At 39.6% G+C, this 13,579-nt stretch overlaps 1 protein-coding gene across 4 annotated transcripts in view; it reads left to right on the top strand.

The window, feature by feature from the left end:
- The window catches only part of SS18 (synovial sarcoma translocation, chromosome 18), a 42,428-nt gene extending 35,812 nt beyond the window's left edge, over nt 1-6,616 (top strand). For all 4 annotated transcript variants that reach the window (XM_015427793.1, XM_015427795.1, XM_015427794.1 and 1 more), the window contains 2 exons: nt 4,105-4,238; nt 5,846-6,616. In XM_015427793.1, coding sequence (XP_015283279.1) covers nt 4,105-4,238; nt 5,846-5,872 — 161 coding nt within the window. In that variant the 3' untranslated portion in view covers nt 5,873-6,616. The remainder of the gene's footprint in view (nt 1-4,104; nt 4,239-5,845) is intronic.
- The last annotated feature ends 6,963 nt before the right edge of the window (nt 6,617-13,579 follow it).

Genomic DNA, 13,579 nt, shown 5'->3' with positions numbered 1-13,579 from the left:
CAAAAGTTAGTACCTCCCTCTGGAATTACGGCACACTCGATTCGCAGTGCAGTGACCAATGCGGCCCTGGATAGTCATGCCACAGTGGAAGAAATCTGTAAGACTGCTACATGGTCATCAGTTTCAACCTTTGTTAAGCACTACAAGTTCAATATCTATTATTCTGCCGACGTGGCCTTCGGATTACAAGTGCTCCAACAGGTTCTAGCAGACAGGGATGATGACCCACCCAAATGATGATGACATTGCTATAGGAGGTCCCATCAAGATGTCCTCCTCTCAGAGGGAGAAAGGGCCATTGGTACTTATCGTGAAGGGTCTTTCTCTGAGATAAGGAGGACATCTTCCCCCCCCCCCCCCCATGTCATCTTCCTGTCTACCTCTTCTTATCTGTTCCTGGATAATCCTTCCTTTCTTTGTCCCCTCCTTGTTTCTGGCTATTTGTTCTTTCTGGTTTTTTCCAGTTCTGCCGAAGTTTGACTTAGTTGTTAAGTTTGTTTAGAACGTTTACTGCTTCTGGGAGTTCCCAAACTGAGTTGAGGGGCATGTCCCACCAAGAGGACAGGAAGTGTTGGTTCCTGTTTCCCTGAGGATAGGGTAGGAAACACCATCAAGATGTCCTCCTTATCTCAGAGGAGGAGAACCCTTCACGGTAAGTACCAATGGCCCTTCCTGTAAGATCTGAACCATCATCAAGAGCATGTTATAGCATACTTTATTCTTTTGTTTCTGTGTGAACAGAAGATTCAATGTGGCTATCAAAGTCACCTAACTATAAAAATGGTTATTTCTTATGTTTAGAGGTCTAACAGTGCAGTCCTAAGGAGAGTTACACCCTTATAAGTCCATTGAAGTCAGTGCACTTGGAAGGGTGTAACTCTTCTAAGGAATGCACTCTAAATCAACAAAACTTTAAACTGCAATATTTGTTATGTCATTGTTAAGGTAAATACTGAAATAAAGTCCATTTGTGTAATTTGTTCTAATCGTTTTCATAATTTGTGTTTGAGCATTTCATAATAAAATATAACAGCAACATGTTTAATAATAAAACAGAAAGATCAGTGTCTGACTTCTCTGAACCATTTTGTAATGTTCTGATATTAGTGGACATGTCTAAGAAATGGTAAAAATGTTGACTCTATAACTCATGTCCAGAAACACCCTAGTATTTTATGCTGTGGCTGTAGCTCAGTAGTAGAGCATCTGCTTGGCATGCAGAATGTCCCAGGTTCAATCCCTGACATCTCCAGTTAAAAGGACGATACAGTAGATGATATGAAAGACCTCTCTCTGCCTGAGACTCTGCTGCCACTCTGAGTACACAATATAGACTGATGCACTGATGGTCTGATTCAGTATAAGGCAGCTTCATGTGTTCATGCCTACTTGTACAAGTGGAAGGGGCAATTTCCACCAATGTCACTGAAACCCTTCTCTCATCTGTCCCCATGTCACTGTTCTTACCCTCTTTCTAAGCAGCCCTAACACTCAGAAGTGGATTTTGGCATAGTGGGCAAGAGGGAGGCAAGGAAACCATGTTCTACAGGCGGAGTTCTGTTTGCAGGTTGTTGATCCAAGTCTGTTTCAGAAAATTCATTGTTAGTCAATATTAACTAGTAAATTATTTATTTACATTATTTATAGTCTGCCTTTCTCAACTTGGACTCAAGGTGAATTACACAGAGTGAGTCACTACAATCAAAGGAATGGGGTATTCAGTAAGCAATGCAATAGGATTAGAGTTGTAGAACCAACCACAGGTCTAAAAACAGAATTGAAGCAAAGCATATGTATTAAAATGACACATTAAATGATGCAAAATTACACAGTAGGATCCTAGTTTCATCAAGCTATATGCCCAGGGGTGTCAGACTTAAGGCTTGGGGGCTGGAACCAGCCCCTTCAGGGCTGGTATCTGGCCTACGAGCAACTGGTATGAAGGAGGGAACAGGAGGCTGCTGGGGGGGGGGGTGAGTGGGTGGGTGGAGCCACTCCTATGGTGGCTTCAGCACAGCGAAACAACATTGTCTGCAACAGTCGATCAGAACCCCTTAACTTCAGTGGCAGCCTTATCAGTAAGTTGGGAGCTGCAGCAGCCACATAATAATAATAATATACTTTATTGTCATTGTACATAGTACAACGAAATTAAAGATGCAATCATTTCAGTGATCTACAACAATATTCATATACACTCACACACCATTCACTACTGTCCCATAACTCCCTTAAGGTTAATTCATACCGGCTCAGGGCTCCAAGGTCAGGTTTCATGCCTCTGCACTTAGCCTGCAGCTCCAGGGATGCTGTCCCAGATGGGTGCGGGGATCGATGTTTGCATGGGTGTGTGTGCGGATGATCCTCTGCTGAGGGTTAGTTCAACTTGCTAATACGAATCTAGAGAATGTATAGTATCTAATGATTGAAGACAAGAACTCTCTCTGAAAGATTGAGTTTGATATTATGTTCAGGCTGTGTCCAAGGTATTTTGGGTGGTGAATGCTTAGAGCAGGTGTCGAACTCATTTGTTACGAGGGCTGGATCTGACATAATGCCAGGTCGGACCATGTGTGCCATAAAATGCAACATGAGGTACCAGAGATATAAACTTTATAAAGATGATTTCAGATGCTGAATGGCAGTAGGCTTGATTGGATTAGGTGTGATATACAGAAGGGTAGTAGGCGTGGAGATATCATCACTGGTAATGAGACAGGAAACCTGTGTCTCAGTTTGTTCCAGGAGGATGCAAAGAACAAATGGACATAAGTCTGAAGAAGTGAGCAGTGACTCACAAAAGCTCATACCTTGCCACAAATTTTGCGACTGGAGTCTTATTCTTTCTATAGCTATAAGAAACCACAACATTAAAAAACCATTGGGGGGACATTTTAACCTTCCAGAGCATTCAGTAGTTCTCTTACAAACAACCTTTTTTCCTGCTATGCACATGTGCACTCTCTGTTTCCTTCCCTCTCACTCCCCTAAGGAGGAAGAGAGGCTTTGGCAACGCAGCAGCAGCAGTAATGGCCGGGAAATGGAAGCACTTGCTCAGGGGCTGGAACCGGCCCACGGGCCATGTGATTGACACCCTTGGCTTAGAGTGTTGGGTCCACATAAACAGACTATATGAAAGAGTTCCCCTGCTGTTTTTTTAGATTTACAGAGCTATGCTGGTTTAATTGGATACTGCAGAGACTTTATAGGAGGCATCAAAGTAATTGGATACTGGATCCCAGTTGTAGTGTTTTTCCCAGTCATTGAAGAGACTCCTTTGCTAATAAGTGTCAAGAAGGCTAATGGAAAGAAAGACAGCAAGGAGCTTTGAAAGAGGGTTCTCCAGTTCCCTCTTGTGGGCATATCATGGTAGGATTATATATCAGTACATACTCAGCAATTGCCAGAAAGCAAACCATCAGAAAGTGTTTGCTGAATCAAAGCCGGCTATTATACTTGTGCCAGAGGATGTAATTTTTAAAATAATGTTGCCATTTTACCTATCAAAAACATAATTTGAACAATAGCTATTTATTTAGCCCAAACACCTATTCTTATATATTATCAGCCCTGCTGCTGAGTTTTGTATTAGCATGCTTTAGTGTCACTGTTATTTGCAGATGATTAACAGTAAAACGTATATTCTGCAGGCACAGACAGTGCAGTGTACAGGCAACTCTTTGCCAGTTTCGCAAACATTGGGAACTCTTTCAATATTTACAGCAATATATATATGGTAAACAAATCCTTATTATTTAATCATTTTAAGGTTTAATGCTTTACATCCCTATAACCTCCACTCTTCACAGGGATATGGTACATGTCATTTGGCCTTAAGTCAAGAAAGGTGAGCATGTTTGCAAGGCAAAAATAGTGCAAATTGAAATAGAAAAACTGGCATCAAATTGCATTTTACAAATCTTTAAATAGATATACTTTTTAATCTTCATATTATAATATCACATAATGAATAGTCCTAAATTTTACTTACTACCTTTGGGCAAAGGGAGCAAATATGCAGGTGAGGGATGATGCTTTATTTCTGGATTTGTAGTGATAATGTTTAGTTATGTCCTGTCCATTTTGCTCCGTAAAATATTTCAGGTCCTTCACAAAGTGGTCCCGGACCCCAGTATTCCAATTATCCCCAAGGGCAAGGCCAACAGTATGGGGGATATAGGCCGACACAGCCTGGCCCCCCGCAGCCACCACAGCAGAGGCCTTATGGATATGACCAGGTATTATTTTTGTATTCTTATTTTAGTCTCGCATAGTTTGTTGTTCAAATGTTTTTGTTAAGAATTTCAAACATTATTGGTATACTGTTATATTATAATAATAATAATAATAATAATGTCAAATTCAAATACCAGGGATGTCTCCTTTCCTTGGTGGCAGACCGAAAACTGGAATGAGTAAAATCTAAGCTAATATCTTGCTTTTTCCTTCACATATACCTTTATCTCAAAACGTTAAAAGACTGGCTGAAAAACAAGGTCTTTCAAAACTTAAAAGGAATCATGGTTCTTGCTGCAGCTCTTTACTGTCAGAAAAATACAACAGTTACATTCTTAGCAGGTTTCTTAAGGATCAACAGCAAGAGAGTCTACATATACTTTTAAACTTACATACATATACTAGCTGATAGAAGCGAGAAGGAGTGCGTCTCTGCAGTTCCCACTACACCAAAGAATTTTGATTCAGCTTACTATCCCAGTATAAAATAATTGTGATTAATTAATCTTTATTTTATCTATTGGTCACCTGGATATTTTCTGCCACACAGAGTGAAAGGCAGTGTTCCAGTTCTGTGCACCAGACAGTGGCTTGGATTCAGCCAAACATTTCCATGGGCTGAAGGATTTTCATCTGCAGAGAGAAATTTTATCACCTTCCTCTGCAGCCCAAAATGTCCCCCAAATGGTGTTCTTCTGGGACGATAATCCACACAAACAGTACTTCAGAGTCTGGGAGTATCTTGGGCTGCAGCGGGGAGTGGTGGAAGAAAGTTGCACTGTGCGAACAGAAAACTCTCCACTTGCGGAAATGCTTGGCTGGATCCAATCCAGTTTGTATTTTTTCAGTGTTTTTGCATGATCAGGAGTTGCATATTGGGAGGTCACTACTATCTGTGCTTCCCATTCTTTTGAGTCTACCCCATGATATCCCCATTACGTTGCCCAGATGAGAAGAACTCAAAAATTGGCATTATTCAGCATCATATGCTTAAGTTAGAACTTACTTTAGTACAAGTGAAATTTGTGTTTTTATGCTGGACATTCCAGTGAGACCTACATCCGGATAACAAAGTATTATCTATTTATTTCAGTCTTCTCAAATAACCTGTGTTGGGTCTGGGCTATGTTACATATTTATACATGTCACAGTACATTGTAGAAAGTTCCTTTATTCACACATTTAGTTTTATAAATTCTAGGCTTCTAAATTTTCATAGTTTGAAAAAGTATTTTTTCTACCTATTTCATTTACCCAGTATTCTGCTGTTATTAGTAACAATATTATAAACATTTCACTGGCAGTTCTATTGGAGAGGAGAGGGTGATTACTAGAAGTCAAAAGTTCTAAAGCATCATTTCCTTTTAATCATTGTCCATACCAGTTTGAGAAAAAACAATAAACTAAAATAAATTTTATGCAAATAAGAGTTTTCTGTTGAACTTTTGCAATGACTTATCAGTTTAAGAAGACATGAAAGCTCAAGGAAGTTTTCAGATGTATAAATCATGTTGATTGTAGGCTGTGGCCCTCCATCTTTTGTTTTATTTTGTTTCTGAGCAAAATAAGAAAACTGCATTATTTTTACACGGTCTTATTTTATTTCTAGGGACAGTATGGCAACTACCAGCAATGAAAAATGTCATTTGAGTACAATATCCAGTATCTGTTAGCAGCCGTATTGTCTCGTCAGCACTGTGGACATCTCCCTGTGAAGAGAATCTTCCATTCCATCTAGTTTTGGAATCAAAAATACTTTCCCACATTGTTGATAAATGGCTGTTTTCCAGTATATTGCCTGCTTGGGCCAGTTATAAACAGAAGTGATACTCTTTCTGAAAACAAATTTCACATCTCATCTCTAGATGGCAATATTGGACAGAAAATACATTGACAAACAATTTTTTGCAATGAGCTTAGAACTGTATATCAAACTGCTACAGACTGAAATGTGTGAACAGTATTGTACGTTTATGAAGGTTAAGGGAATTTAATATTTTTCCACAGATTCTTTTGTAAGGGGGAAATTTTTACAGCAGCGATATTTTGTATATTATGTTTTTCATATGGAATATGCAAGACAGTACACTACACACTGGGCTGGGTCAGAAACCCATATAGATAAGAAACACTGATTGAGACATGATGAATTTCTGATCATGTTGGTCTCAAAATGTGCAAGAAGGAGAGCTGAAAAAGGATGTTGCTGCATATACATCCTTGGCAGACTCAGTATGCAGAATATAAATCCCAGTTATTTAAATGACAAGATGATCATGGGCAATATGACACAATCTATAAAGAAATAATTTTGAAAGATTTTGTGTGAAATTATTTTGTAAAAAATGGTTTCTACCAGTGGCAATTTTTTTTCTTTTGGTAACAGGAATATGTTTGGGTTGGATTTGTAAGTATCTTGCAATGGTTTCATGTAAACCAAGCTGTAATCTTTTTTTTATTACAGTAACAAGGAATTTTAAAACTGTTCATTTAACCTGGCTTGAATATACAAAGTATTTAAAAACAAATATAGATAGACATGTATTTTATTTCATAAGTGTATTTAACTTTTAGTAGGGTAATTTGTATGTAACAAGAATAGTATAGAAGCTTTTGTAAAACTCTGTCTATCTCCACTGAGAGTTAATACTGTTAAGAAAGGAGGCATTTGTTGTGTATGTCCATGTTTGTACTGGTTAATATGATACCAAGATTAAGTTTTAGTGAGGTTTTTAAAAATGCCAAATTCTGTTGTGAACTTCATAATGCTTACAGTGTTGTATGTGAAGCATCCACCACTTGGATCAAGAGCATAGCCATAGAAAAGACAAGCTGCTTGAAACTGTCCTGCAGTTGTGTTTCAGGTGCACTATTGGATTCTGTGTTGCGAAGGAATGTGAGCATTCTGACATTCAGACGTTTGAAAGAATGCAACTAAAATCAGCCCAGAATGTTCATGATACTTTGCTATCTTTTAACACGGAAATAGCATTGATGTATTTTATCTTCTGAATTAATGACCTAAAAATAGGCATTCTTCCATAATGTTAAACAGAGAACAAATTTGTTTTTACATTGGTTGCAGATTAAAATCACGTTTTTGAACTGAAACCCAAGGAATATTGGTACGAGAGAAATGCTTCAAGGTTCTGTGCCAATTTCCCACCACTGTGTACTTCATAGCTGTTTAAAACTGTACTCCATCAACTCTAACAGAAGAATAAATTATTTGTGATTTTAATTTCCTCATTTGCTCCTTTAAATTAGATCTCTGTCGCTCTGGTATTTCATTTGGAGACTTTGCTGCAGATTTTTATTTGTAGTAGTCAGGCCAGGGTAACCAAATTGTATTTGTATTCTAGAACTTTATCAAAATTCTCTTGCCATAGCCAAGTTAATTAGAATTAACTGTTCAGTAATCAGCATGTTGTTGTGTGTAGGCTGTTTGTTATACAATTCTCTGAAAATGATGGTCCATGAGGCTATAATCAAGATGACTGAATTAGATAAATGAGTTGAGACAAAAAATGTGCTGAACCCAACCTGCTATAGATATGTTATCTCATTTAAAATAAGCTCAGCTGACATTAAGAAATAATTTGTCTTTCCAACCAATCTTGTGTTGTCTTAGTCTCATTTTTAATGGAAACTAAAATTGCAGTTTTCATAATCAGAATTTCCTCTAGGGCTTCTCTCCTAGGGAACAATGCATTTTCAAGGTTTAATTGTTTTATAACGTCCTATTTTACAAAAGTTTTTAATTGGTGGTGGCAAACATTACCTTATTCCTCTGATATTATGTTAAAAGAACAACTTCGACAATGGCTCCCTTTATTGTAGGCATTTCCTCTTTATTGTAAGCAAAGTATAAAATCAAGAGAGAAACGGATACTACAAAATGGTGAAGTATGATATTCTGCATGATTCAAGTAACTATTCTTCAATAAAAAAAAGTATTTTGGCCAGAAATTCTCTACAAATAATGACATTTTGGGTAGAAGAAAATTAGAAGTAGCAATTAATTTGAAAATAAGTCCATGTGATTTTTTCCCCCCTGCTCAAGATTTTTTGGTTTGTTCCAGAGAGTCAGTCTAGGTTTGGGGAGATCCACTTATCCATGATGAAGCTAGGTGACCTTGAGTCAGTCACTCTCTTACCTTAACCACTCTCAGAAGGTTGTTGTGAGGATAAAATGAAAGACTGGGAAAATTGGTTTGCTGTCCAGAGCTTCTTCAAGGAAAGACAGAATTAAAATGGCATGGATAAGCACTGTTGCAACTAACATAGCAGTTATAATCATAAATTCTACAGCATGACCCTATACCTAGCCTTGGTACAGGCACTGGACAAAACTAGTTATGGTTTGTGTAATTATTCAAAAGTCGTTCTGACTAGATGGAAAGTATATATAAGGCTATAGAAACCATGATTTGAAGTGGGTATATTAATCACAGTCTTAACTGATTTTGTGTACTATATGAATATAGATGTTCTGGCTTCTTGTGCTGCCCTCACTGCAGTGCAAGCTGGTATAGCAATGGGGTCTCTCTACAGGGCAAGGAACAGAAGGAATAGAGACAACAAAGCCAGGATTTATCAAAGTAAATCAGAATTTGAATGATTATTCGCAAGCCAAATCTTGGTTGTCAAAATAACATTGCTAAAGTAAACTAGGATTTCACATTATGCTTGAACTATGCTTTCCCATTCTCTTGGGAAAAACCTATGTATAGTGAAAAGCAATTGTTTTCTGAACATAGCTTCACTATTGCTTTAACAATAGTATTAATAAGCGGTGAATCTGCAAGGACTTGCAGGGTCACCTTGTTTCCCCCATATCACTTTCCCCACACTATTTCCTCATTCATTCTGGGAGCATCCTCTTCCATTCTCCTTCTCACTCACCAGCAACCTTTTATCTGCTTCCAAGTCTTCAGCTGTTTATCATTTATTTATTTACAGATTAGAGTGAGTGTAGCTGGCCCAAGTTCACCCAGCAAGTTTCTGTGGTAAAGTAGGGGTTTGAATCTGGGTCTCCTGGTCTGACACTACAACACCTCATAGAACTAACTGCAATGAAGACCTACAACTCCTCATAGAACTAACACCAAAAAAATGATATCCTCATCATCATAGGGGACTGGAATGCTGAAGTAGGAAGTCGAAAGGTAACGGGAATAACAGACAAGTTTGGCCTTGGAAAGCAAAATGAAGCAGGGCAAAGGTTAACAGAGTTTTGTCAAGAGAACACACTGGTCATAGTGAACACCCTTTTCCAACAACCTAAGAGGCGACTCTACACATGGACATCACCAGATGGGCAACACCAAAATCAGATTGACTATATAATTTGCAGTCAAAGATGGAGAAGCTCTATCCAGTCAGTAAAAACAAGACCTGGAGCTGACTGTGGTTCAGATCATGAGCTACTCATTGCAAAATTCAGACTTAAACTGAAGAAAATTGGGGAAACCATGAGGCCATTCGGGTTTGACCTAGATCGCATCCCTGATGAATATACAGTAGAGGTGAAGAATAGATTCAAGGGTCTAGATTGAACAGCAAGGAGAGATAAGGAGGCCTTCCTGAATGAACAGTGCAAAGTAATAGAAGAAAACAATAGAATGGGAAGGACTAGAGATCTCTTCAAGAAAATTGGAGAAATCAAGGGAGCGTTCCATGCAAAGCTGGCCATGATAAAGGACAAAAACGGTAGGGACCTAACAGAAGCAGAAGAGATTAGGAAAAGATGGCAAGAATACACAGAAGAACTATACAAGAAAGACCTCGATGTCCTTGACAACCACGACGGTATAATCACTGACCTCGAGCCAGACATCCTGGAATGTGAAGTTAAATGGGCCTTAGAAAGCATTACTAACAACAAAGCTAGTGGAGGTGATGGTATTCCAGTTGAGCTATTCAAAGTCTTAGAAGATGATGCTGTTAAAGTTCTGCACTCCATTTGCCAGCAAATTTGGAAAACGCAACAGTGGCCACAGGATTGGAAAAGGTCAGTATACATTCCAATCCCAAAGAAGGGCAATGCCAAGGAATGTTCAAACTATCGCACAATTGCACTCATATCACACGCTAGCAAGGTCATGCTCAAGATCCTACAAGCTAGGCTTCAACAGTACGTGGATAGAGAACTGCCAGAAGTACAAGCTGGGTTTCGAAGAGGTAGAGGAACGAGAGATCATATTGCCAACATTCGCTGGATTATGGAGAAAGCAAGAGAGTACCAGAAAAACATCTACTTCTGCTTCATTGACTATGCTAAAGCTTTTGACTGTGTGGATCACAACAAACTATGGCAGGTCCTTAAAGAGATGGGAGTACCAGACCACCTCACATGTCTCTTGAGAAACCTGTATAAGGGTCAAGAAGCGACAGTTAGAACCGGATATGGAACAACTGATTGGTTTAGCATAGGAAAAGGAGTACGACAAGGATGTATATTGTCACCTTGCTTATTTAATATATATGCAGAGTACATCATGCGAAATGCTGGCCTGGATGAATCACAAGCGGGAATTAAGATTGCTGGGGAAAAGATCAACAACCTCAGATATGCAGACGATACCACTCTAATGGCAGAAAGTGAAGAGGACCTAAAGAGCCTCTTGCTCAGGGTAAAAGAGAAGAGCGCAAAAGTGGGCTTGAAGCTCAACATCAAAAAAACTAAGATCATGGCATCCGGCCCCATCACTCCTTGGCATATAGAAGGGGAAGTCGTGGAAGTAGTGACAGACTTCACGTTCCTGGGATCCCAGATCACCGCAGACAGTGACAGCAGCCATGAAATTAAAAGATGCCTGCTCCTTGGGAGGAAAGCGATGGCGAACCTAAACAGCATGATAAAAAGTAGAGTGGTATTCCCAGAAGTCATGTATGGCTGCGAGAGTTGGACTATAAGGAAGGCCGAGGGTCGAAGAATAGATTCTTTTGAACTATGGTGCTGGAGAAGACTCTTGAGAGTCCCTTGGACTGCAAGAAGATCAAATCAGTCAATCCTAAAAGAAATGAACCCTGACTGTTCCCTGGAATGCCAGATAATGAAACTGAAGCTCAAATACTTTGGCCACCAAATGAGAAGGGAGCACTCACTGGAGAAGACCCTGATGCTGGGAAAGATTGAAGGTCAAAGAGGACGGGGACGGCAAAGGATGAGATGGTTAGACAGTGTCATCGATGCAACGAACATGAAATTGAGCCAACTTCAGAGGATGGTGGAAGACAGGAAGGCCTGGCGTGATCTGGTCCATGGGTTCGCGAAGAGTCGGACTCGACTGTGCGACTGAACAACAACAAGTCTGACACTACACCGCACTGGCTTTCAGTTTTCACTCCATCTCTTCCTTTGGCAGCCTCTTTCTGGGAATAGTCTGCCAGAATTGCAAAAACCATGCCATAGCAAGTCAGTCAGGTGAGTTGAGTCCTCCCTGCAGAGTAGGAAGGGGAGGAGCAGGAGTAGAAGCCAAAATAGCTCTAGAGAGGCCACTTCCTTTTTTCTGGCACAAGCCAAGATATGAACACTGGCAATATTGTTACAGTTGCCTAAAAATCCCCTTAATGGCAACTGAGATAATTCATTTCTTAAAGATACAGGTGCCACTTCTATTATTAGGGGGAGTTCTCCCTTTCAGATTTCAGATTTTTATGCAATCTGGGGCTTGTAGAAATATCAGCCTTGTCTATTCATGTCTCCAGATTTAAGTATCCACAGTTTGCATCAGGTGGAGATATGTTGAAACGTGGAGATATATCAAGAATAAAAAAAGAATGCCTTAGTGTAGGTGTGTCAAACATGCGCCCTGGGGGCCGGATTAGGCCCCCGGAGGGCTTCCATCAGGCCCACAGTGGAACTGGCCATCTCCTGCTTCCAGTTCTGCTGCTGCTGCTGCATCATAGCTTGCTTCACCAGACTCTCTTTATCACTCAGCCAATTTCATTTTTTAATCTGGGTTCTGGACTCAGAACTCTGAGCATGAGATTTCTGTGGTGAATGTCAATAAGTCAAAAGTAGGTTTGCAGCTTACAGAGCTGATGTTTTAAGTATGTTTTTATTTTAAGTTAAAAAAAATCTTTGTGATTGAGTCTTTTATAAAGTTTATATCTCCGCTACCTGGCATTACATTTTATGACACACATGGCCCGGCCCAACAAGGTCTCATGTATGTCAGATCCGGCCCTCATAACAAATGAGTTCAACAACCCTGCCTTAGTGGTTGAGGACTGATAGGAGATGCAATTTTGTAGGTAATTATTCTTTATGGTGTGCACATATATTAATATTGTGATACAGTATCAGAATTTAAGAAGAAACCTATGTCACAGCAAAATTTCACCATTAAGACTAGTATCTACAGAGTACTGAAGTTAACTATATTGTGCTAGACCAGAAGTATTGTACTTATTAACAGGCCAGTAGCTAAATGCATACCTTACTTGGATTTTAAAGGGTTTTGACCAAGGTCCTAGCCAAAGTGCTATTAAGGGAGAGTAAGTAGCAATGAAGGAAGGAATTGGAATAACAATAAAGGAATGCTGGCATCTGGTATAAGAAATGATGAATAAAATATAAATTGTAAATGATTAAAATACACATTAGTCTATAGAATGGGCTGTTTTCCATTGTTTGTTGCCATAGTTTCCACGGTCTGATTTGTAGAGCTCTTCTGGTGGCATACATCCTGGAGTTCTTAGGGAACTCAAATGTGAGATTGTTGATCTACTAACCTGTATATGTAACTCATCACTAAATTCAGCCACTACCAGAAGACTGAAGAGTAAGTAATGTTACACAGGAAGGATGCACAGGAAGAATGGGAGATGCTGAAAAATGGAGTGCTTAAGGCACAATCGCAAACTGTCCTGGTGAAAAAGAAAGGTGGGAGACGGGTAATGAAGCCGAGGTGGCTGAACCAGGAACTCTCTGAAGAGCTGAGACTTAAAAGTGAAATGTACAGAAAATGGAAGGAGAGACAAATTACTGAGGGTGAGTACAAGAAGCAGGCTCGAATCCTTAGGGATGGTGTAAGAAAGGCTAAAGTGCAGGTGGAGCTGAGGCTTGCGAGGGATGCTAAAAACAACAAGAAAGGTTTCTATGCCTATATCAAGCTAAGCATGAGCCTGCAGTGCGATGTGACTGCTAAGAAAGCTAATGCAATCTTAGGATGCATTAACGGAAGCATTGTGTCCAGATCACAGGAGGTAGTAGTTCCGCTCTATACTGCTATGGTCAGGCCTCACCTGGAGTACTGTGTCCAGTTTTGGGCACCACATTTTAGGAAGGATGTGGACAAGCTTGAGCGTGTCCAGAAGAGGACAACCAGGATGG

This window comes from Gekko japonicus, unplaced genomic scaffold, assembly GCF_001447785.1.
Source record: "Gekko japonicus isolate JY-2015 unplaced genomic scaffold, Gekko_japonicus_V1.1 scaffold533, whole genome shotgun sequence".
In the NCBI taxonomy this organism is placed as follows: domain Eukaryota; kingdom Metazoa; phylum Chordata; class Lepidosauria; order Squamata; family Gekkonidae; genus Gekko; species Gekko japonicus.
Note: the sequence above shows the minus strand (reverse complement) of the source record. Positions and strands in the feature narration are given on the sequence as shown.